Source organism: Diaporthe batatas (assembly GCF_019321695.1).
Source record: "Diaporthe batatas strain CRI 302-4 chromosome Unknown Contig00006, whole genome shotgun sequence".
NCBI lineage: Eukaryota > Fungi > Ascomycota > Sordariomycetes > Diaporthales > Diaporthaceae > Diaporthe > Diaporthe batatas.
Window position 1 is genome coordinate 2,771,447 of NW_025408553.1, and position 22,388 is coordinate 2,793,834.

At 50.0% G+C, this 22,388-nt stretch overlaps 6 protein-coding genes across 6 annotated transcripts; 3 read left to right on the forward strand and 3 right to left on the reverse strand.

Annotated features, from left to right (window-relative positions):
• Positions 1–735: 735 nt before the first annotated feature.
• On the reverse strand, positions 736–2,798 carry KVR01_005793 (uncharacterized protein). Its single transcript, XM_044792832.1, has 3 exons — positions 1,648–2,798; positions 1,455–1,576; positions 736–1,379 (listed from the first exon to the last, which is right to left on the reverse strand). Exons 1-3 carry the CDS (start codon positions 2,584–2,586, stop codon positions 797–799), a joined length of 1,644 nt encoding a protein of 547 aa, XP_044644596.1. The 5' UTR covers positions 2,587–2,798; the 3' UTR covers positions 736–796.
• Positions 2,799–3,551: 753 nt separating this feature from the next.
• KVR01_006379 (uncharacterized protein) lies at positions 3,552–6,187 on the forward strand (the record flags this gene model as incomplete). The annotated part of the gene is made up of 5 exons (XM_044783328.1): positions 3,552–3,750; positions 3,880–4,128; positions 5,206–5,633; positions 5,682–5,800; positions 5,956–6,187. 5 exons carry the CDS (start codon positions 3,552–3,554, stop codon positions 6,185–6,187), a joined length of 1,227 nt encoding a protein of 408 aa, XP_044645182.1.
• Positions 6,188–8,873: 2,686 nt separating this feature from the next.
• On the forward strand, positions 8,874–10,678 carry KVR01_006005 (uncharacterized protein). The gene is made up of 4 exons (XM_044781718.1): positions 8,874–9,247; positions 9,304–9,411; positions 9,467–9,849; positions 9,923–10,678. The coding sequence occupies exons 1-4, from the start codon at positions 9,086–9,088 to the stop codon at positions 10,467–10,469; spliced, it is 1,200 nt and encodes a 399-aa protein (XP_044644808.1). The 5' UTR covers positions 8,874–9,085; the 3' UTR covers positions 10,470–10,678.
• Positions 10,679–11,298: 620 nt separating this feature from the next.
• On the reverse strand, positions 11,299–14,141 carry KVR01_006387 (uncharacterized protein; the record flags this gene model as incomplete). The annotated part of the gene is made up of 4 exons (XM_044792478.1): positions 13,221–14,141; positions 12,784–13,145; positions 11,920–12,580; positions 11,299–11,854 (listed from the first exon to the last, which is right to left on the reverse strand). Exons 1-4 carry the CDS (start codon positions 13,373–13,375, stop codon positions 11,299–11,301), a joined length of 1,734 nt encoding a protein of 577 aa, XP_044645190.1. The 5' UTR covers positions 13,376–14,141.
• Positions 14,142–15,992: 1,851 nt separating this feature from the next.
• Positions 15,993–19,092, reverse strand: KVR01_006420 (uncharacterized protein; the record flags this gene model as incomplete). Its single annotated transcript, XM_044794164.1, has 4 exons — positions 15,993–16,001; positions 17,049–17,109; positions 17,698–18,427; positions 18,489–19,092. 4 exons carry the CDS (start codon positions 19,090–19,092, stop codon positions 15,993–15,995), a joined length of 1,404 nt encoding a protein of 467 aa, XP_044645223.1.
• A 2,380-nt stretch (positions 19,093–21,472) lies between these two features.
• KVR01_006303 (uncharacterized protein) lies at positions 21,473–22,388 on the forward strand (the record flags this gene model as incomplete). The annotated part of the gene is made up of 1 exon (XM_044789872.1): positions 21,473–22,388. Exon 1 carries the CDS (start codon positions 21,711–21,713, stop codon positions 22,386–22,388), a length of 678 nt encoding a protein of 225 aa, XP_044645106.1. The 5' UTR covers positions 21,473–21,710.

The window sequence follows — 22,388 nt, forward strand, 5'->3', positions numbered from 1 at the left end:
TCTACTGGCTCCAGGCATCAGAGCTCAGTCCACTTCCGCTTTACATTGACCGTGCGAGGTGAGTCGGCAATAGGGAAGATCTGACCATCACCCACCATGCATCCACCAATCCCGGGAACTCACGCTTGAGTCGCATTCGTCATCCCCCGCTCTCAGGTTGCCGGTAGATACTTGTGATGACCAACGTAAACAAGGGGTTGACGTGCATTCCGTTGCGACCCATTGATTCCTAGGCATTCTCCCGGCTGGATATAAAGTCAGAGCTTATTAAGGGCAGGCCCTTCGTCTCTTCCATGCTCCTTAAGTGGCTCTCGGGTCGAGCGAGATTGGAGACTCTGACTCTACGCTATCAGGCCTGTGGCTGTTGCTGTACGTTGCTGCTGAGCCTTCTTGTGCCCTGTGCCGCCCTTTTCCTTCTTGATTGGCCTGGTTGATAACCTCGTCACGTTGCTCCCGCGCCCATACCAGCCTGTTGCGGAAGGCCGCCAGGCCTGCGCGAAAGTTAACGGCCTTTTCATGCACAAGCTACGAGTCAATCAGGCTTGTAATGTACTGGGAATCAAGTTCTGGTGGCTGCAAATGTGGCTCCTGCCCGGGCTCCTGTGTCGGCATTTCCGGACCGGCGGCTGCGACGGTGTACGGCATATATCCAGAGCACGCCACTGACACTTGGGAATGAATGTTATAATTCGATAAAAAAGTGAAGACAGTACTAGACGGGCTGTGAACAATGAAAAACCGTATTACTATCATCTTTCTCCATGACCAGACCTCCATCGACCTAATCGTCTGGTATTCATCCATCAACTGCTCTGTGCAGGAACTTCAGATTCAGGGCACCTGGAGCTGCTGTGAACTGATCTCTTAGGTCAGCAAACAGCCTCTGGCCTCTTTCCTTGTCTGCGAACTCAACGCGGAACCTGCTGATCAATAAAGCAATGACAAAACGCATCTCACTCATGGCCAATGCCTTTCCCACACAATTAAAACGTCCCTGAGAGAAAGGTGCAAACCCTCGCGAGTCTATGATCATGTCTGGGCGTGAAGTCCAGCGCTCAGGTATCCAACTTGCGGCGCACTTATATGAGGACTCAAGACGAGCGAGCGAGTACCTTGGTGCAACAATGGTGACGCCTCCTGGTATATAAGTCCCACCGATTGTCATCCCTGCTGCGGGTGTTTGCCGATAACCGCCGGTAGGTACCGGTGGGTGAAGACGCAAGGTTTCATTGATGACCGCAGTAAGATACTCACAACGTTGTAGCTCGGTGCGGTTATGAATATCAGTGCCCTGAAGCTCATTGAACAACTTGTTTTGCCGCAATGGGTCCCGGGCGAGCTCGTAAAATGCGAAAACCAGTGTTGGAGCAATAGTATCACTATTTTAACAGTTTAGCCAATGCATGTTGAGACGTAGAATAGTCTCCAGAGCTTGAAATAGAAAATTGAAGTACCTTCCAGCAATGATTATAGTGACGGCATCCCCGTTCAGCCAATCGCGATCAGCTTCTAGTGAGCCCTTCTTCAATGAAGCATTTATGAGCCAGTGAGACACATCCAGAGAGTCGACTTCCATCTGTAAAACGTGCCATGGCGTCAGCGGGCGCGGTCAGGCAACCTTGGAAGACAAGAGAGGGCAACACCTACCTTTATCCGTTCCCCCATCCGCTCTTTGCACCATTCCATCATTGACAGCCAATCCCGTACAACAAACATCCATGGTGTGACATAGAAGGCTATCTGAGCAAGCCAAGGCACCGGGCTAAAGGGTCCTAGCAAGGCCATTGCACTTCTGAGTAGCCTTACTGCTGGGTGCCACCCTTCATCCCCGAGCATATTAAACGATCGTGCAAAGGCAAACTCCCCCATAACGTCAAATGTGAACCAGTAAAACCAGTCAGAAACATTGACAGGGTTATCACCATTAGCTAGTTCTGCGATGCGAGCTGCCAAAGTCTCTGCAAATTCCACAACGCGAGCCTCGTAGACCTTCATTGCCTGGCTGCTGAAACCTGAGTCCCAGATCCGGCGCCGAATATCATGGTCCTTTTTGCTTCTTGTTGTATTTAAAGCGATCTCAGGAAGAAGAAAGTCATACCATACGGCTTTTGTACACTGGTTGCCTGGTCCATCCACCGCAGGCGGGACAGCTGGGTCGATGATTGTGAGTTCCTCAGGGCCTGTCCGTATGATCGGCCCATACTGTTTGTGTAAATCCTCAAGCACCAAGTAGTTCTGACCGGTACGGCACTTCCATACATGCCACAATTTGGTTGCTCCAGCTGCCCATGGACCCTGGAAATGTCGTAGTCGGTGGAAGTACTTGCGGTATATGATGATACTAGTGAATAAACCGCACATATACGTGGAGATTATGTGTGCCGTAGTTGACATGCTGGACATGGTGTCGGCACGGACATAGCGTAGTAGACAAAAGATAGCTGTAGCCAGGAGAGAATAGAAGTAGAACAGAGTGGGCGCCTGCATGTGCCATTCTCCTCGCATAAAGATTCCCAAATGGGAAATGACTCCAAATATGAAGCATAATGCTCCCAGGTTCCAAGATGGCACAGAATCAAGATACATGACTTTGAGATATTCAAAAAAGCACAAGGGGTGACTAGAAGAAAGATTGATGAAGGGTATGTAGCTGCAGAGGCTTGTGTGAGGTAGGAACAAGTAGGGGTCGAGTCTGGTGCAAACTAGATTGCAAACTTGTATTCCAAGCGTCGAGACAATGATACAAGAACACTGTCACTGAGCAGATGAGTAGAAACAAAGATGAGTGAAAGTAGTACCAATCTTTGGAGTGACGGATATCACGATGTCAGCGAAATATCTTGTTGGGTTAAGATCTCCCAGAGATTGTTGGGGGCCGGGGGCTGAATTCGACTGCAATGAAATTATCCACAAGGATAATTACCCTATCGTAGCATGAAACGTCCCTGTAAGGTCTCCGATCCAGCCCTCGTCCCTCTGATGACCAGGAGATACTTCTAAAGTGAGATACTAGCGTTCCACACACAGTCCAAAGGGTATGGATGAGTACCCACCTAGGCAGCACACCTGCGTGGTCAGACCGGGTACAGCTGTGCCTTCACCCGGCGTCGGATAATGGTCCACTTGGGCAACAAATGCAACTATGAATTGGGAACGCTATCCCGATCAAGTCCGTCGCTGATAAGAACAGGCTTCCCGATGTCGCCGAAGAAAATATAAAATTCATCACGGAAAATAACCGACGTTTGTTTGAAGATACCTCGGCTGCTTTTAAATGTTCCCATACCAGCAACCACACAACAGCGAATTACAACCAATCCCAAGACTTGCGTCAAGTTCATGTTATTCTCGAAGCTACAAACTAGGGTATCATCATGTCTGGAAAAGTCGTGAAGTCGGTATGTGGATAATGATTCCTTTCCTTTGAAGATACTGATTGACTGGGGAAGCCACTGCAGGATATTACCTCAATAAGCACAATATGTTATCATGCATACTCTGTCTGGCTGTTCACACTCAGCGACCTCAAAACCATTGTGGTGCCTCAGACCATGTTTGGTATATTTAATGGCCTTGCTCTTCACGGGAAAGAGGGTCTGGAAAGTGGAATCTCAAGACCGGCACTCCTGTTGACAGTTGCCCGACTACCAGTTGTTGCCTTCTGGGTCTGGATCAACCTGCTTCCTTTCGCCATCGATAATCAACGGCAAGACGCGGCAATTCTGGAGGACAAGCACAACAAGCCTTGGCGTACGATGCCCTCTGGCCGGATGACGCCAACCCATGCGAAAACACTGATGTTTGTCTTATATCCAGCAGCGTTTTTGGCTAGTCTTTATTTGGGTGGGCTCCGCCAATGCTTGTCCCTAATGGTATTAGGTTACCTGTACAACGATCTGCGTCTGGCAGACCGGAGCTGGATCAGCCGCAATGTGATCAACGCACTTGGGTTCTGCTGTTTCGCTTCTGGTGCATTGGAAGTCACACTCGATGCACCGATCCAGGTTATACCGCTGCCTACCGAATATCGACGTGTTATCGAGTGGCTTGGCATAATTGCCGCCGTGGTCTTTTCCACGGTACAGACCCAGGATATGGCGGATCAGGAAGGAGACCTCAAGCGCAACCGTAAGTCTATGCCTCTTTCGGTTGGAGATGGCGCAGCCCGCTGCTTCACAGCGGTAATGATGTCTTTCTGGACCGTGGTCTGTCCTCTGTACTGGATGGTCGGCAACGGCCCGCGCTTGGTGGTGTGGGGGCTAGGCTTCGGGATTGCATGCCGCACTTTGATCCTTCGCAGCTTGGCAGCTGACAAGTCGACCTTTCGGCTGTGGAACGTATGGATGGCTGCGCTTTATGCCTTGCCTTTGGTGGCGGCTGTGTGACTGCTAGGTGCAGCTTGGTCCACAGGTCATTACGCGGCCAAGCGGCGCAGATCCGGCGGCAGCTCCTGACCGGGGTTGGCTGCCCATGGACCTCAGCCTTATTACCGCTATTTAATTTGTCGGAATTCGTCAGTGGAAGATGCTGGGTGACGGGGTTTGACCTAGGTATGGAATTGTGAGGTAATCTGGATACGGATATGCGCACTGTTCAGATTTCTACCATTTTGCAAGCCAGTATGTAGAACATTTCTAAGGTTCACAAGCACAGAACATTATCTCCCGCAAGTCGCCCTGCCGATACGGAGCCAAATTCCAATTTGAAAGATGAACCCCGAGCATGCAAGTTGGTGGCCTGCCAAGCCAGCCTGCATGCGTCTGCTGCAACCGTTATATCTGAAGTCACACCACCGCCAACGAGGAGGGGCACAATCTGTTTTTAGTGGCACAGTTTGTCGCTCCTTCGCCGTTGCGCCCCGAGGCAGCTGTATTTGACAAGTCACAGTGGGCTGCGGTTGTGAAACGTATCATCAGGAAAATGTTGGTTCGCCTGCACGAATGATACTGCTGCAGCCAGTCAGCAGATCACTCCTGCACGGCCCAGCCAGGGTATTTCCTGCTCAATCAGGTCTTTCCAAGCGATTGGGGGCTAAACAATGTTATGCAAGTAAGCGGTGAGTCAGAAGTGGGGGTATTTTCATGTGTTCTCAAATCCACCGTGTCATTCCAACTTATATACCTGTCGAAATGCAAGGCGTCCCCGTCCCCACAGAGGCAGATCATGATGGTCAGCTTGTTGTTCTTTGTTGACACCTCGATCTAGAAATCCAGCTCAAGATGCCCAAGCCAGTTTTTGTTCTGCTCCACGGTGCCTGGCACACTCCCCGCTGCTGGGACCGGCTCATTGCTCAGCTCGACGCTGCTGGCTATGCCTCAGTTGCTCCGGCCCTGCCATCTTCAGGATCCAACCCACCTGTCCCAGACTGGTCCCAGGATATTGAGACCATACGCAACACTGTTTCTAGCCTTATTCAGGAGCATGATGTTGTTGTCGTTACCCACAGCTTTAGTGGTATGACCGGCGGAACTGCACTGGAAGGTTTAGACAAAGAAGCGTCATTATCTAAGGGGTTGAAGGGTGGTGTTGTTAGATTGGTGTATATTGCCGCTTTTCTTGTTCCTGAGGGATTTCAACACTCACCAAAAGGCACTCGGGATAACATGGTGCCCCAGATGAAGACCAATCTTGAAGTATGTGAAACGTCTTCCTTGTATGAGCAAACTTACTTACAATAATAGACTGGGGTAATCACTGTTGCTCCTGAGGATGCGAAGGATATATTCTATCAGGATCTCGATGATGCGACTGTTGCTGAGCTTGCAAAGGACTTGCAACCACAGAGCTTTGCTTCATTTTGGTAAGGGCCGTTGCTTGTTATTCCTCCCACCTTCAAACAGCTCGAGGGCCAGGTATAATCCGGCTTCACGAAAGAGACTAACAAGAGAGATCGCTGAAATGATGTTTTCACACCCATTATCTGCCCATGAATGTGTGGTCTGACAAGTACTACAGGAGCACAACTACCTATGCTGCATGGCGTATAATTCCCACAACTTATATCCTCTGTATGGGCGACAAGCCCAGCACCGTAGCGGCCATCGAGTACCTCATTGAGACAGCGAAGGGGAGTGGGAAGCACAAGATCGACAATGTCATCAGGCATGATGTTGGGCACTCTCCATTTGTAAGCCAGCCTGAATGGCTTGCTAAGGCGCTGATCGAGGAGGCGAATAGGGAGGCTTGAGTCTTAGGCAGGCAAGGCCCATCGCAACGAGAAGTACTACTATCATTGCAATCGTAGTATGTTTTTGAAGATCAGGTGTATCAGAAACGATGAATACAAGATTATCGTCAATCAAAGTTAATCCTAGTTATGTGTAACTCAAGCGCTGAACCCAATCACTTTAGTTTGAGATCCAGTTCGTCCAAGTTGTCTCTTACTTTGGTAAATGGATGGCCTGCTTGCTCCTTCCGCCTCCACTGCAATTGTTGTTGAGTACCAACCTCCATTCAAAATCTACTTCTGGAGGTGAAACTCACAAGTCTTTGTCATGGCTACTAGCTTGTTTATCTACGAAAAACAATTGGCACCTTTTGGCATAACCTAATTCCAAGTGTTTATTGTTTGTGTTGTGTAGAAAGATGTTGTTAGTGCTGCTCTTACTTTGAACATCAGCCAACCAGTGTGGCGCAAAGTCAGATGCCGTGAGTTCCCACTGTGTTCACCAAACTCAAACTGAATCAGGCTGACGTTGCCCAATGACTGTGAGACGCCCGACATTGTAAGCAAGACTTTGTCTGTGCTTGAACACCTCAGAGATCAACTCTCTGCAGCGGTCACCCGAGCCGTTGTTCATAGGATCTAAAACCTTGTAACTGACCTCCTCAGAGGCCATTAGCGCCGTGTCTAGTTGGAAAGGGAGGAGCTCCAATGGGAATGGTCTATTGTCAGTGGTAATATTCACGAGTCCATTATTGTTGAAGAAATCGGGCAGCCTGATTGGCCAACTGAAGGAAGGTCAGCAGTGATCGGAAATTTCATGCCTCCCTTGCCCATATTCACGTACTCGTCAGCTGCCCAGTTGGGCCTTGTCCCACCCAGAGTGCCAATCATTGCTAAAAGCGGAGTCAGGCTGTCTGGTACATTCTCCCCCTGCTCTGTCCGCACAATCTTCCAGTGGCTGTAATTGATTTCGCCCCATGAGATCCAACCACCAGGCTCTGTGTGACACTACTTGTCAGCACCAGCAAATCAATTCGGTTGTCCCATTCCTGAGAGCTGACTCACTTAATAGCCCCAGTAGGTTCCGGATGATTGGTTCGGGATCATTGTTATGAACAGCCAGGTGGAAGAGCTGAACATGAACGATATCGTATGTTCCAAGCAACTGCTGCGGCAAATCTGCCAAGCAATCGAGATTATGCACATGGACGTTGGGCGGCAACCATTCCTTCGGCGGGCACTGTGTCAGATCGATATCGAAGCCATCGATGCACGCTGATTTAGGGAGGTGATTTGCGAGGTCAACAAGCCAGATCCTATCTTTCCGGTTAGCACAGCCGAGATTGCACTATGTGGGTGCACAGTAAGTAAAGCTGACCCGGTGCCAACACCTATCTCGGCGACACGCAGATTCTCGGTGTGGGTTGGGATCTGTGGGTGCAGGGAATACCCCCCCTGTTTCCACAAGAAATACTGCAAATTTAGTCTAGCCGTCAAATGTGTTATCATTAGTGCAATGCTCTGGTGCCTAGTACACAGGAATCGGCGGCAATACTACTCCGTACCTCGCATTCGCCGAAAAATTCCGTCCGAGGATGTAGTCTTCCTGCTCTCCCATTGTGCCAGGTAGCTCGGTGGCGTGGGGGCGTGATAACGCGTGCGTGTGGCACAAGCTGGTTCAAATTTAAAATCGAAGGCGACGTGATACAGAAGCCTAGGGAATGATGGAGTGATCAGGCAGCATCAGCCAAACCAAGACACTGTGGGAGGGGAACTGATCTTAAGTATTCCCAAGGGTTCATCTACAACTATGCTGTCAACATCGATTCTCCGTCACACCAACACGAGAGCGTCTTAATTTACTACGGCGCACTCCTTACCAGTTCACACCTTTATCCGATCATCTCCACCGCATGAACCACACAAGCGAGTCTGTATGCAAAAGGTGATCGGGCAAGAGGGGTAATTGGGCAAGGTTTCTGTCCATAGTACCTCCGCGCGGGCCTGAAGCTTGACTGGGGTGCTGTGAATCAAGGCACAGTTGCCCTATATCAAATTTGGCAGGTGTTATTTGCTGAGGGAGAGACATGCCCAACACATGCATACACATGCATACACATGCGCGCGTAAATTATGCAGCCGGGTGCCAGGTCGTGCCAAGTCCGCCACTTCGCACTCGGAAGTCAGCAAAGAATTCTGGCTCGCGTAATACCATCAGGAAACGGAGCGGGGAGGATCAGGACTGAGATGAGGCCATCTTCATGCAGGATGTCATCTTCCTTGCAGGGTGTCATCTTCCTTTCCTGTTGGTGATTTATACCAATGACGTGTGGCCATGACCTGCAGCATTGGGTGTCACAGCATTGGTGGGTTACTCAAGAATCGTTGCACAAGGAGGAAGAGGATGTAGGCACCTGGGACCAACAGCCGCCGGCGAAGCCGTGGCGTTTGGATGTGGCGGGCCATTGGGTACCGGGGCATCGGGTCTATACCTGCAGTACATCAATGTAACCAAGGTCAAAGGCAGGATTCCGTGAGCTCTGGATACATGTAGCAACCTTTAGGACAGTGCGAGTAAAGCAGGATTTATGCAACCAAGATCACCGTGGTATACGGGGTATCTAAGAGGCCCCCAAAGTATGTAAATAGGTCAATCAATGTAACCGCACTGCATACTTCCGACGGAACTTCGGGCCAACAAGGCTGTCTGTCAGCTCCAGGCCGGATTGGGAGCCCGAAGTCGCATCGTCCATGGTAAGGGACCTCTGGATAATTCAACGATTCATGCAGATTTACTTGTACGCTTTTCTCCTCATGAGATGCCTCTCAAACTCAAGCTCAATGCGCATTGCAATACCCGACATCTGAGCACTTCTCATTCCCTTCGCACTCCGCACTCATCCCCAGCCAAGCCCGAACATGGCACCATATTCCGTTGACATGGTGTTTCCCACCGCAATCCTGGCCATGAACTCTCTTGGCCTCGGACTTTCTTTCATGGCCGTCGTGGTTCGGCTTTGTGCCCGGCACGCTAGAAACATAAGATGGAGGCTGGCTGACTACACAATCATCGTTTCCTGGGTATGTCTGAAGACCATGGGTGAAAATGAGTGAATATTGACGAAGATAACATTCAGATCTTTACTTTTGGCTTGGTGGTTAGCGAGAATTACATCGTCGTCAAAGGCGGCGTTGGTCAGCAACTTGAAATGGTAGACATGGAAGAGCTGCTATTCGCACAGAAGGTAACTGTCTCGGCCGCATCCACATCATTTCATCGTCTGATTGGCAATATCTTAGCAATTTCTCGTCCTTGGGGTTTGCGGCTCGTTGGCAGTGACTTTTGTCAAAATCTCTTTGCTGGATTTCTTCCTGTCCATCTTCTCCATACGCAAAAGCTTCCGCCTTGCGGCTTACACTCTCATGGCGATGACCATAGGCTATGGCATCTCATTCACCATCGCGACACTGGCAAGCTGCCAACCATTTGAGGCAAACTGGGACAAATTGAACAATCCTGGTTACAAGTGTATCAACACGTCGGTGTTTTACGTGGCACAGGGGGCTATTGGAGCTGCTCTGGACATTTCCATTTTGCTCATGCCGATTCCAATTGTGTGGTCCATGAAAGCCAAGACACAAAGAAAGATTGGGCTAACTTTCCTCTTTACTATTGGTATCTCGTAAGAAACTTTCACCTCCGATGAACGCAAGATTATGTGAAATTTGGAGCTACAAGGACTAACGCGACAACAGGATCTGCGTCATTTCTTTATTCCGTTTATACTACAACACCCGATCGACCTGGATGGTGACCCATTTCACTGAGTACGCGGGTATCGCCGCCATCTTGGGTGCATTGGAGGCCAACCTCTCGATCATCTGCGCGTGCCTCCCAGCATTCCCATCACTCCTGAAACCACTCATTGAGAAGCTGAGATCCAATCTTAGCTCCAACAAGTCGGGTAGCTTTCTGGGCCTGTTCTACAAATTCTCATCCCGTCGAACGAGAGGTCCTACCACTGGATCAATCAAGCTGACATCCTCGGCTGAGGCTTTGGGACCAGGGCATTCTTCGGCGCCCACAGACCCAGAGAATGGGTACAATAGGCCAAAGAATGTTGATTATACTAGCAGACTCTATCCACTGAGTGAAACATCAGCAAGTCGTGGGAGTATCGAAGGCGCCATGTTTTGGCCGAAGGCAGGTCAAGTAGGCGTGCAAACAATCACCACGGCAGAGTCGGTGGAACTGGAAAGACTCGGGGGAAGGATGGAGACTTGGGGGAATGTTCGTCCATGAATCCCTCATGATTGGTGATTCTCTGCTCTTTTGGTACGAGCTTTGAGTTATTAAGCATCAAACAAATTTTTGTATATGTACGTACATGTACAAAACTAAAGAAGAAGTCCAAAACCCTTTCCTTATAAACTAAGTTAGCTGGAAAGAAGTTGCTTATATTCATACTTTACACTCGCTAGTGACTTAGAATATAATAACTTCATGAGTAATAAATTCGGATATCGTGTGCCCAAGCCAGGCCAGTGCTCCGGAATCATGGGACCTTTTACTAGATGTCGCCACGGACCTGGGCGAAAAAGACCTCCAGCACCAGACACAAAGTCAGAATCAAGGAAGACAAGTTAGATGCAATCTTACAGCTCCTATACAAACTGCGTATTTCATAGCAGTGACCGTGTCCACATTGCTAACGTTGTTCCAATCGTAGCACTTCGCCCAGAGCCATGATATCCACGCACGCGTCGAGTGGGATGCCCAGACCGTGGCGCTATGGGACAACCGCGTTTCTGCGCACACAGCCATCTCAGACTGTGATATGAGTGACGAAAGGGAGCGTCGGCACCAGTGATTCCGCATCAAGATTTTGGCGGGGGTTCTTAAAGACGGGTGTCAATGGCCTCAAGTCCGAATGGGACTAGGGCTCCGACACAGCACAGGCACTGATGATCGAGTGGGATGGAAGTCTACCTCATATTGAGAAATGCTTCTATCTGTGTCCATTGGCTTCGTCGAGACCGAGGTATTCTTTTGCCATCAAATTCGAGTTCGAAGAACTGTCTACGACTGTTCCCGCACAGTCCCAATCACTGAAGCTCCCAAGTTTCTTTCGTTACCATATCACGCCTCCAGCCCTTCTTGCTCTTTTTGCATCTCTGGTATCCCTCAGAAGATTAATGTTCTTCCACGAAAGCACGCATAAGAAAGCGAATCCTGCGATGAACAGAGCTGCGATGAGCAGATTCTGCAGGTATTCTTCGTAGGCTGCTACCAAAACATTCCGGGTCGTACTCCCCAGTGGGTACTGCTTCTGTTTCTCCAGAAAGGCGAGCGGCTCGGGGATGAGATCCTCGCTGTCGGCGGGAAGAAGGGTCCATAGACCATACGTCCATACCGTCGTGGCGGCGGTAGAGCCGATGCCTACGGCTATTGAAACGAACGTGCCCCAAATACCAAGGGCCATGGCGACGTTCTCGTGGTCGACGAAAGCCATGATCGCCAGTTGGCTGAGAAGGAGGAGCGCACTCTCCGCGCTCCCGACAAGTATCTGGGAAACCGTCCAGGCCCATCCTCCGTGGAAGTGGAAAATATGGGCAATGGTCATAGTTAACAGGCAGGCACCGGAACACACGGCCAGAGACCTGTACTTCCCTGTCTGCTGAACGTAGCTAAGGGTTTGTTAGATGTCGGTTCCTGACAGGGTTGATACAACAAGACTGCAGGGACAACTTACAGCCCAAATAATGGTGCCGAGAACGCGAAGGCTAGAATTTGTGTGGTGGAAACCCAGTCGGCGTCAGCCATTGTTTGGTTTCCCACAACTTGAAGATACGAGCTGACATGAGAGCTCCAGCACGCGATGGATGCGGCCGTCAACGTGGCCACCCCGCAACCTCCAACGAAATTCGAATCCTTAATCAAGGACTTGGGAAAATAAGTGGCGGGACCCAAGTAGTACTCCCAGAGATAAAGGAGCGAAATGCTAAAGAATCCGAGAACGAGCAGGGCCGAGAAGATCCCCGCTGACCAGCCCTCCTGGGTCCCAGGAACATGGTTGGGCGCGAGTAGAAGCAGGCTGATCCCAGTTATTGCAAGAATGACGCCTGGAATATCTAGTGCAACCACGAATCGCCTCAGGGCGTCGAGGACTCTGGGCTTTTCTTCGGTGCCGGTGGTCGAATTGGTGTCACCCTGTTCCTCTTTGTACGAGGCGATGGAGCGAGCTCGGGGAAATAGAAGAGTCAGGGTGAAGCAAACGGCGCACATAGTGATAGCGCAGATACCCAAGGCCTCTTCCCTGTGGATCCGCGATTCGAGCAACTCAAGTTGTGCAATGTGTGGTGCTGCCAAAGTCCTCAAGATAAGAGGGATTGTATAGATGCCGTAGATAAGACCTTTTGCACCTTTCAGTTAGCAAATGCTGATAATATTTCAACTCAGCGATTCTATGCGTCATCAGAAACTCTAGATCCAGTGCCGCCTTTTCTTTGATTCTCTTTTTCCCCGTGTTTTCTTTTCTTCGGCCGACTGGAGCTAGAAAGCAGCGAGTGATTGGTGGGAAGCGCTTCTGCAGAGTATGAACAGGAAAAGATCATACCTCTGTTCTTGATCGAGGTCATATCCGCTAGAATGACTGTCAAGATGAAGTCCATGCCGCTCGAACCGATTCCGTAGAGTATAGAGCCAGTGGTTGCCCCTGCTAGGGTTGAAGCCTGCTGCAGGATGAGCACACCCAGCTGGGCCGCAATCCACGGCAGATTAAAGCCCGATGCACGAGGACTTGAGTCGATGATTTTGGCCATGGGGAGCCGGAGAACGCCACTCGATATTCCAATAACGACAGGTAAGACGGATAGGACACTGCGACCAGAACCGGAGGAATCGGAAAGTATGAGGCCTGGCATTAGGCCGAGCACAACCGCGTCGATGAGGAGTAGCAAGATTCTGTGGCACAAGATGCTGCATGTGGTGTCAGTTCCGTCGAGCTCTCCATAAGACTGGCCCAGGCTGACTTCGAGTGATATCAGTACTTACAGAACGAAAGCTGCCCACAGCAGGTTCTTCGACTTGAACACAACCATAGCGGGAGACTTCTCCGTTCCTGCATTTGTCTCCTCGCTGTCTTCCTCGCAAGAAGTCATCCTGGCACCCTCTGGCTCATCCATGTTGATGCAGGTTTCAAGCGACATGATCTTTAGCGATTGACAGAGTCAGGTGGAGTGATGTGCGAGTTTGGAAAACAGTGCAGCGTTTCTGTTTGATGTCTGCAGCCAGACAGGATCATAACAGTGTAATGAAGGAGGCAGAGAGTTCCGTTGAATGGCGGCGCTGATGGAACAAATATGTGTAATTAGACTTGGTCCTTGTCATTTATATTTGATTCGATTCTCTGCCTTGAAAGTGGCTGATTGTGCGTGACGTGGAACGGCGCTGGAGCCATCACAGGATCGCCTGGCACAAGCGTCAACTGGTGGCTACTGCTCGAGGTGGCTACTGCCCAAGCAGAGTCTAGCGGGGGCGCAGCGCAGACGTCGACTGCGTCCGGTCTTGAAAGCACGAAAGAGCGGACACCCGACGCTCCTGCGTTTGTTGAAGGTGACTTCATCATTGCAAGCATGTGGTCAACTGGTAGAAGCGCCCAACCAGGTGATTAGGGCGCACCTGGAATACCTTGCTGGGCCCCTTTCCGGGCAGAGGTAGGTACCTATCGAGTTTGATCCACGGGTCGACAACTGCCGACCTAGCATCGATAAAGAAGCCATGCTCATTCATTCGTATTCGTCCTCCCAAAGCCCAATGCTGAGAGAGGGCTGAGGCCTAGAATCGACATCAGGTTTGCGACGATGGGCTCAACAGGATCGACGAAGGAGGATCCAGTGAAGTCATGACGGTGACTACTACAATGCGTTGCTCTTCACCTTCCTTCGTTTGAGAGATTCAACTCGCAACATATAAAAATCCACGAGTTTTATTCCCATCCACGACTTGTACGGTAGGCAGTCGACCCTATGCTTCACGTCTGCAGTAGATCCTCCGTCCGGGGACGTGGCGGTGACTAATCGTTCGTGAACTGGCGATACTGACTTAACATTGCAACCGCGATATTTGGTGTGATTCTGTTATCCTGCTCACTCGGCTCAACGCCCAGCTCGGCGGTCGTGTTCTCCACTCGGCCATACCACATCTCGGCTCACTCCTCTCCTCTTCCACATTCCCGACCCCAATGTTTTCCTTTAACCCCCTTCAACTCTTCTATCAGCACCCTCCTTGACCGCCATGCCCGCCCCATCTGCTGCCACAAGCCCAGCGTCAAGATACTGCATTGCACCCTCGCAGTAAACACCACAGGAAGCCAGTTTCCCGTCGTCGTCCCATCGCCAAGCTACAGGGTGACCCGAGCCCCACGCGCCGAGCTTCGAGTGAGCACCAAGCCGCTGGACCTCGTCACGCCCGAGCTCGACCGTCCCCTGGGCCCTGGGGCCAACGCTGTCACTCCGCCTCTTCGCACTCTCCTCTTCTCGGGCACAGGAACGGCCGCACTGCTGACGGGGTCTCAAGCTCAGTCTCGACGTTTCCTTGACTCGTCCAGTCCGAGTTCTTGAGCTTCGGAGGTGGTGCCGCTGACTTCCTCCCGTGGAGACCGAAGACAGGCAGGACCGCGTTGCCGGCACGGAATTGGCTGCTACATTGGTGTCGCTGGGGCTGTCATCGGATACAGAGCTTCTGGCTTCTTTACCTGCCCGCTAGTTCATCCCCGTCTTCGTTCGAGCCGTGTCTTGATCGGATCCTCATTTGTTTACCACACTCCCTGCTCACCCCCCGCCCGCCCCATATTCGACCTGTCGACTTGTGGACGATCCGACCGACAAGAGTCGAGGCTGCTCCTGGCTGGCTTTCGCTAAATTTCTGCCAGGGAGGGCAGGAATCCTGTGTGTGCTTGTGTCTTCAGACGCTCGTCTCCCGCAGGGGACCTCGGGAATCTATCCCGAGAAGGATGCCTTGTGGAGGCATCGACAGCAGCCACTCGTTCAGTGCTCTTACAGCATCGCACCATTTGATGGCCTGGTATGTACTAATGCAAGTCTGCTGTCTATAATAGTACCAGCCATGGCAGTGGCCCAACCTGTCACCATCAACATCCGGAGACAGGTGATCGTCGAGTCCCGAGAAGACGACGCCCTCCAACCCGAACCATCCGAACGCGTGTCTTGTGCCTTCCACTCGTCGATGACCATCTTGTTCGATTCTTCCTCCAATACAGCCTTCTTCAAGCTCCAATCCCCCATTGTCCTGCTGGTCCCATCCTCCCAGACCGATCATTATGATACCTTGCGATCCAACGTGCATCTGTGCATCCGCCCCGAACATATCAGCTCGCTCGTGCATGGCCGACCGCCATTGCCAGACAGACTTGCCCCACTCTACAAGAAGCTCGCAGGACAGGAAACAATCCGTCTACAATTCACGCTGTCTGAACCGCCGGAATGGGTCGTCCCAAACACCGGAACCTTGATCCCCAAGGCGCAAGAGCATGCCCAACTGCTCGCGGCCTTCCAGCGGCTTGCCTCCGCCCAGTTTGTGACAATCTACATGCCGAGCAACGCATTAGTAGAGGCAAAAGCCTTGTCCCTCTGCCAAGCCGCATCCACAAGCGGGCAACTGCATTCGAGCCCTCAGCATGCCGATATTCATCGCTGGTACCCAAGTCCGGGAGGCAAGATCGTCGCGCAAGATGACATTGCGCATATTCTCTCTGCAGATCGGCCTACTGAAAGCCCACCCTCGTATGATGACCTGGGTTCCTCGTCACAAGGCCTACAGGATGACTCCGCGTCCCGCAAGAGACAACGAACGAGCCCTGGAGGGCAGGAGAAGCCCTCGGACGACTACGAGGCACTGGGTTTAATAGACAAAGCTGGTCAGATGGCGGTTCGCCTGAGAGACCTGATCCTGGAAGCCGAGAGGAAGGAAGCCCTGCTCAAAGAGAGGATAGGAGAGGCAGACCAGAGGCTGTCCCAGCTGGCTGAGACAACGGCTGAGGACAAGGAGGCGCAAGTAGAGGAGCTCAAGCAGTATATAGATGACCGCTTGGAAGAGACACGTGCAGAGATCCGCGAATTTATTGATGACCATTTCGACGAGCTCAGCGTCGATGTCGTTCTCAAGGCCGAGATGGAGGACTACGTTGACGAGGCGATCAGGGCCGCTGAAGATGATCTCCGGGAAAAGCTGAGCGGCAGTGGGGTCAGAGTGATATTTAATGACTAGATGACCAGCGATTTATCATTGATTTTAACTCCCTCAACACTGCCGTTGACTGCGAGCCTTGTTGGACCACTCCGAGGCGCATACCGGATCATCCAGTGCTGCCTGCTCATGCTGAAGTGGCCCTGCTTGCCAACCAAGAATCTCTCCTTGCTTCGCTTTCATGCCGGTGAGCAGCCCGGGTTCTCGATGATGGTCTGCGCCAGCAGCTGAGGAACATAGGTAATCTACCCCGAGCCATAGTGGACAGAAGCCTCACTTTCTCACCTGTCCAAGCACGAGACATAAGGCCCAGCCCAGCCCGCTTACTTAGAGATGTACTACAGAGCGGCAGCAACCCGTCATCTTGAGAAGCTGGGTATGAACTTATACAGAATCGAAGGCTAGAAGGCTAGTTCGTTCATGGAAACTTCTAGGGACGGAGATTGTGATCCGGCCCGCAAGATCTGCGTGAACCTGCCGAGGACGTTTGTAGATGTCGAACTTTCGCCTGCTACTAGCTCATCCACTAAAAAGTACTGTAATGATTGGGCGGAGAGTTTGACGCCTTCAGGTGTAGTTAATCCTTTCGAAGCCCCTATGTACTTAGGCCATCACCCTTGGGCTAGTTGTGCGGACGATTCTAACCAACGGCGCCGTCCAGACAGTACTACTTTGCCTTGTCTGTGCGCCACAAGGCTGAGTAAGGCCACGTGTGTCTATCGTATTTTTATCACGCTATCGTTATTCTATATTCTTTAACGCTAATGCTTAGATATATTAGCTTATATTTAGCACGGGTCAGGCCAGGACCCGGGAAATAAAACTTGTCTTGATAGCGGCTCGTACCTGGTCACTGACCAGTATCATAGAATCGGTCTTCGAGTTCCGACATTTCATCTATGAAAGAGACCTTATACTATATTTGAACCAAGAAACGCTAGCCTTGTAAATGCGACAGTCTCCACAGCCTCATCGCGTGTGCCCAGATGCCACTCGCACCGGCAACATCGTAGGTAGGGTCCAAAGCAGCACTTTCATATCTCTGATCGCTGGGATCCATTTGTTTTTCTCAACGCTATTTTTGCCTCGCATCGTGCCACTTATGGAGTCCAGCGCCAGAACGTCACATGAGCGCCATTTGCCTCCTATGGAAATCTCTAAACCCCGAAGATCAGCTCTATACAAGAGATGGCGATAGGCCGCATATGTTCATTTGAAGGAGTGTCTGAAAACTTGGGCACTGTAATCAGGGACCCCAATTCACATCTTAAACCACGCGTGTGCCAACACCTCCTCGATCGACAAGCGTTCCTCAGGGTCCCAGCGGAAGAGCCTATGCAGAAGATCCGCCATCATGGCCTGCTCGTTTGTATGGGTGGTCAAGGATTTTTCCACCTCTCCCTTCTGGTCCCCGTCCTGTATGATGGTCTGCATAGGCTTTCTCAAGGCCACCTCTAGTGACCAATCCTCGTGATCTCCTTGTCGAAGCCACACCTCTTGATCATTAAAGAAGTCCCCCCGTGCCTCCCACCGATCCCACAACTCTTTAGGTGGTTTCCCAAAGAAACGAACCATTTCTGCCAAGAGCTCGTCCTTATCGAAGATCATGTAGAAGAGAGCAAGCTGTTGCCGGACCTCGAACAACGTGCAACCGAGTGCCCAGAGGTCACAGGCCGGAGAAATAGCGTTCTCTTGCTCTAGAAGCACCTCGGGCGGGAGGTAATTTTCAGGGGTGCCCAGATGCTCCGGAGGCGAAGATATCGGAAAAGACTCGCCGAAGTCGATAACACAGATCTGGTCGGTGAGGTACCTGTCAAGTAATTTGGAGAGGTTGGCGGGAATTGTGAGATAACGTGGCGAGGACGTTGGAAGTTCCTTCCCAGACTCTGTGCACACATAAGTCTTCTCAGGTGTTCCAATAAGCAATAATAATTCATCCTCAGAAAGCCGATCAAAGCTGGCTAGTCTTGTGAGGATGTTTGATGGTCGGAAGTCTATACTATTGTTAGTTTCTGACTAGTTGAGGACTTCATAGAATGATAGGGTAATATTTACCTCCATGGCAAATCTTATTGTCATGTAGAAATTTCATAGCTAGGGCACATTGATGGGCCATCTTCCGTAGAATAGGTACAGGATCTTTCAGGTCCAACCAGAGCCTGGGTGAAACACAGGGGCCAAGTACTGGGAGTACGATACATTGGTGCTCCCCATTCGGCCCAGTAATTGAGAAAGAATCCAAGGGAACACCGATACATTCAGCGCCAGGAGAGATTTGATTCAGTCCAGTCAAGGCAAGGTCTGGAAGAGCTTCCGGTTTGATATCTGCCGTCATAACCTTAACTGCAACGTATCCTAAATTATTCGAGTCTCGGCAAAGCCATACGGTTCCGAAGCCACCATGGCCTAGCTTGTGAATAACCCGGTACTTGTTGCATTCGCCTAGTATGTCACCGAGATGGACTGGATGAAATCCGCCATCCTGGTAGTCTTCTAAGGGTTCGAGACCTTCGTTGATCCCATCTAAATATGTGCCGAGGGAAGTCGCCGGTGCGTGATCAAGATCTCCATCGTAATCGAAGTATGTGTCATCGGGATTTATGTCGTCGGAGTCATTCATCCTCTCCTCAACGGGGCTGGACTCCTTGACATTGGACATGGTTTTCAAGTTGGATAGTCGGTTGCCAGTGGCTGCAGCAATGCCACGCGCAACAGGATGGGCAAAGGGCCAAAACTTCCAATTTGAAGGTCCCAGATTAGGAGTTGGGGTTTCAATAAGATGATCTGCCAGTGGTTTGAATGGCGCGAAGGGAGGGCCCTAGAACTTGGATTGCGGAAGGTGCTTGGGTACTTCAATGTTGACAGCCAGATACGGCCGTTTGGCCAACAGCCGCGTCTGCCAAGGACCTGTTGGTGGTCAAGACCATGTGGTTTCGTTTTTAATCCCTATATATATAAAATATATATAGTGTCTTTATATAATAGTAAATATTTAAGACCTAGTATTTAAAGAAATATAGTATTAATAATAGTGGAAAGAAAATATAGTATATTTATAGATATATAGTTAAGCTTTATACTATATAAATAAAGCTAGAAGGTATTACTCTTAATAGTATTATATTAGAATTATTAATATAAGTAGCTTAAAGGTTAATAGTTAGTAAAGTAGTTATATAGTAAGATTAAAATAGTTTTAAAATAACCCTTATAAGAAGAAGAATCCTATAATGTAAAACTTAATAAACTAACTCTTCCCTATTAATATATTTAATAGTTATTTAAATTTACCTTTATTAAGTAAGTTAGTATAGTCTCTATTTTAAATATATAGCTATTAATAGAATAATAATATTATAATAATAAATTTATTTAAAAGCTTTTATATAAATTTTATAAAAATTAAAACTTTTTAAAAAGTTAAGTAGAGTTTATTTATTATATATTAAATAAATATTATATAAGGAAAGTAAAAATTTAAATATTTAAAAACTAAATCTTCCTTTTTTAAATATATTATTTTATTATTAAAGATTTATTTACTTTTATATAACATATAAGGAATATAGTAAAAGAGGGAGCTTTATAAGGAAAGTTAGTAACTTTATTATATATAAATAAATTTAAGGGTATATATTAAATAATTATTAACTTTATACTTAAAGTATAAGCTAATAGTTAGTCTAAAAGTTAAAAAGATAATAAATAGATAAATATATAGTTAAATAAAAAATATAATGTGGCCGAAGCCGGTCAAGACTATATCTGGCCGCAGATTGGGAGTAGTGTGTGCGCGTGGGTGACTGGGACCCCACTTGCTTGCTGCTTATTTATTAGTCATCCAGTGTGGCCCATTCGCCCCTGACTGAACTGCAATTGACGTGTTGAGGATAGTTGCCTTGTCTCTGTTTCCCCCTGTCGTGAAAATGCTAAATTCTTACTGCCTTAAACTCCATTGAATCAACTTCTGTTGATTCATTTTCAACATGGCCGCCTCCCGTTAGGCGTCTCAAGTGCTTTATATAGCCATGAAGACAAAGATCTAGCTATCGAGGGGGGGTGGTAATATCGCAATCTATACAGTCCTTGCGTTCTTTCTATAATTCTAAGATGCTTCAGCACATGAGAGCAAGGCTTTAGAAGCTCTGTATCTTGAGTCAACCGACCTCCTCGGCCGAGAGTTCGCCTGCTACTACGTAACGTAGGACCCCCTTTCCAGCCGATTCCCTGGCTTACATGGTACATTTAGGAGGAAACATTCGTCTGGCTAATCGGCAACAGCTAGCCCCAGGGCCTAGACTCAGCCGTATGGAGATTCCGGAGACACATTGCCCAAAATGTTTAGGTTGGATGCTTCTCACCGAGAGGCGGGTGGGTTGTTGTGGGTGACGGTCCAGCCCGTCTGCCCGTCCATGATTCAATGGGTCAGAACCGCTTTGCAGTGACTGGGAAGCCCCGGTTAATTCTCGACCCATGCCGGGCCACAATGCCCATTTTTGGACCACCACGGGAACCCAATGTCCGTCAAGAATCCGAAAAGGGCATTTGAAACGGTTTACCTAAAAACGTTGACTCAGGGGAGCGGTCATCAGTCCTAGTTCTTTGACATGATATTCTACAGCTAGCAAAGCCGTTAGGGCCCCTATTGTGAGGCTTGTACTAGGACTTAGAAGTACCGGAGCTAGCTGTCATATATCGGCAGTTGCTCGAGCTGATATGCACGATATGCTGCACTCCTCATCAAGCATTGAGGCTGAGTCGCATCATTGTCCCCGCCTGCAGCATTGCAAGAACGATAGTGGATATCTGGGTGGATGTTTCGAGGAGTGTTCTCCACTAAAATGGCCTTAATTCCAGTCCTTAACTTTAAACGGGAATTAGTTTCAAACAACCCGTTCTCCACTTCACAATGTCCACCGGCACTACCGAACACCGAACACGGTCAAAAGTACCAGGACAGCAGCCACAGCAGGGACCGGAGGGCGCGCGGATAATGCCCGGCACTCGCGCTTGACATTGCGGCACATTCTCTCATTCGTGGACAAGGCGATTTTCCCGGGCAGGCCACTTCCTTGTTCTCCCACGACGACAGGCCATTACATGGGGCCGAGATGGTCAACAACATCTTTCGAGGGCGGTCGGCCAAGAAGATAAAATGTCCGGCAGCCCCAAGACTTTGTGGGGGTCTGATTCTCGGCATCCTTCACTTCGCTCCTGACTTCTACGCAAGAACAACTTCCACTCATTCAAACGTCTCTCGTTAATCCATCATCCATCATGCACTACTCAGGACTCCTCCAGACGGCCGCCGCCGCGGCCATGGTCGCCGTTGCCCGCGCCGACAACTGGGGCGGTTCAGTCTCCCTCGGCCCAACCACCTCGACCATCGTCAAGGCTGTTACGACGCTCATTCCCGGTGTGGCTCCTTCAACCCAGAGCGGCGTACTGTTCCTCTGGCCCGGCATGTCCAACGGCACTGGCGACCTTGTGCAAGCGACCCTTGAGTCGTGGTCCGATAACTCGTGGTGTGGTGCTGCCAAGGGCCAGTGGTGTGTTCGTGCCTCCCTCTTCGGCTCCTTTGGCCAGCTCGACGGCGACGCCAGCCCTGTGTCTGGCGACCAAAAGGTCAAGATCGTCTACGAGCTGCTCTCGGATAACGACACCTGGCGCCAGACCGTCACCGACGCCGACACTGGCAAGCAGCTCAGCACATTTGAACACAAGTCCGGCCCCTTCATGAGGGGCTACGGCACCGGCACCGAGTGCAACGCGGGCTGCAGCCCCACTGTTGCCGAGCAGCGGTACATCGATACTGAGATCACCCTCGCCGGATCTGACCCCAACTTTGGAAAGACCATTTCCACCGCGCAGAAGGCCACCTACTCGGGTCTCTCGAACAGCCAGAACGGCAAAGTCTGGACTATCAAGGAGATTGTTGTGCCCAAGATGGTTTAG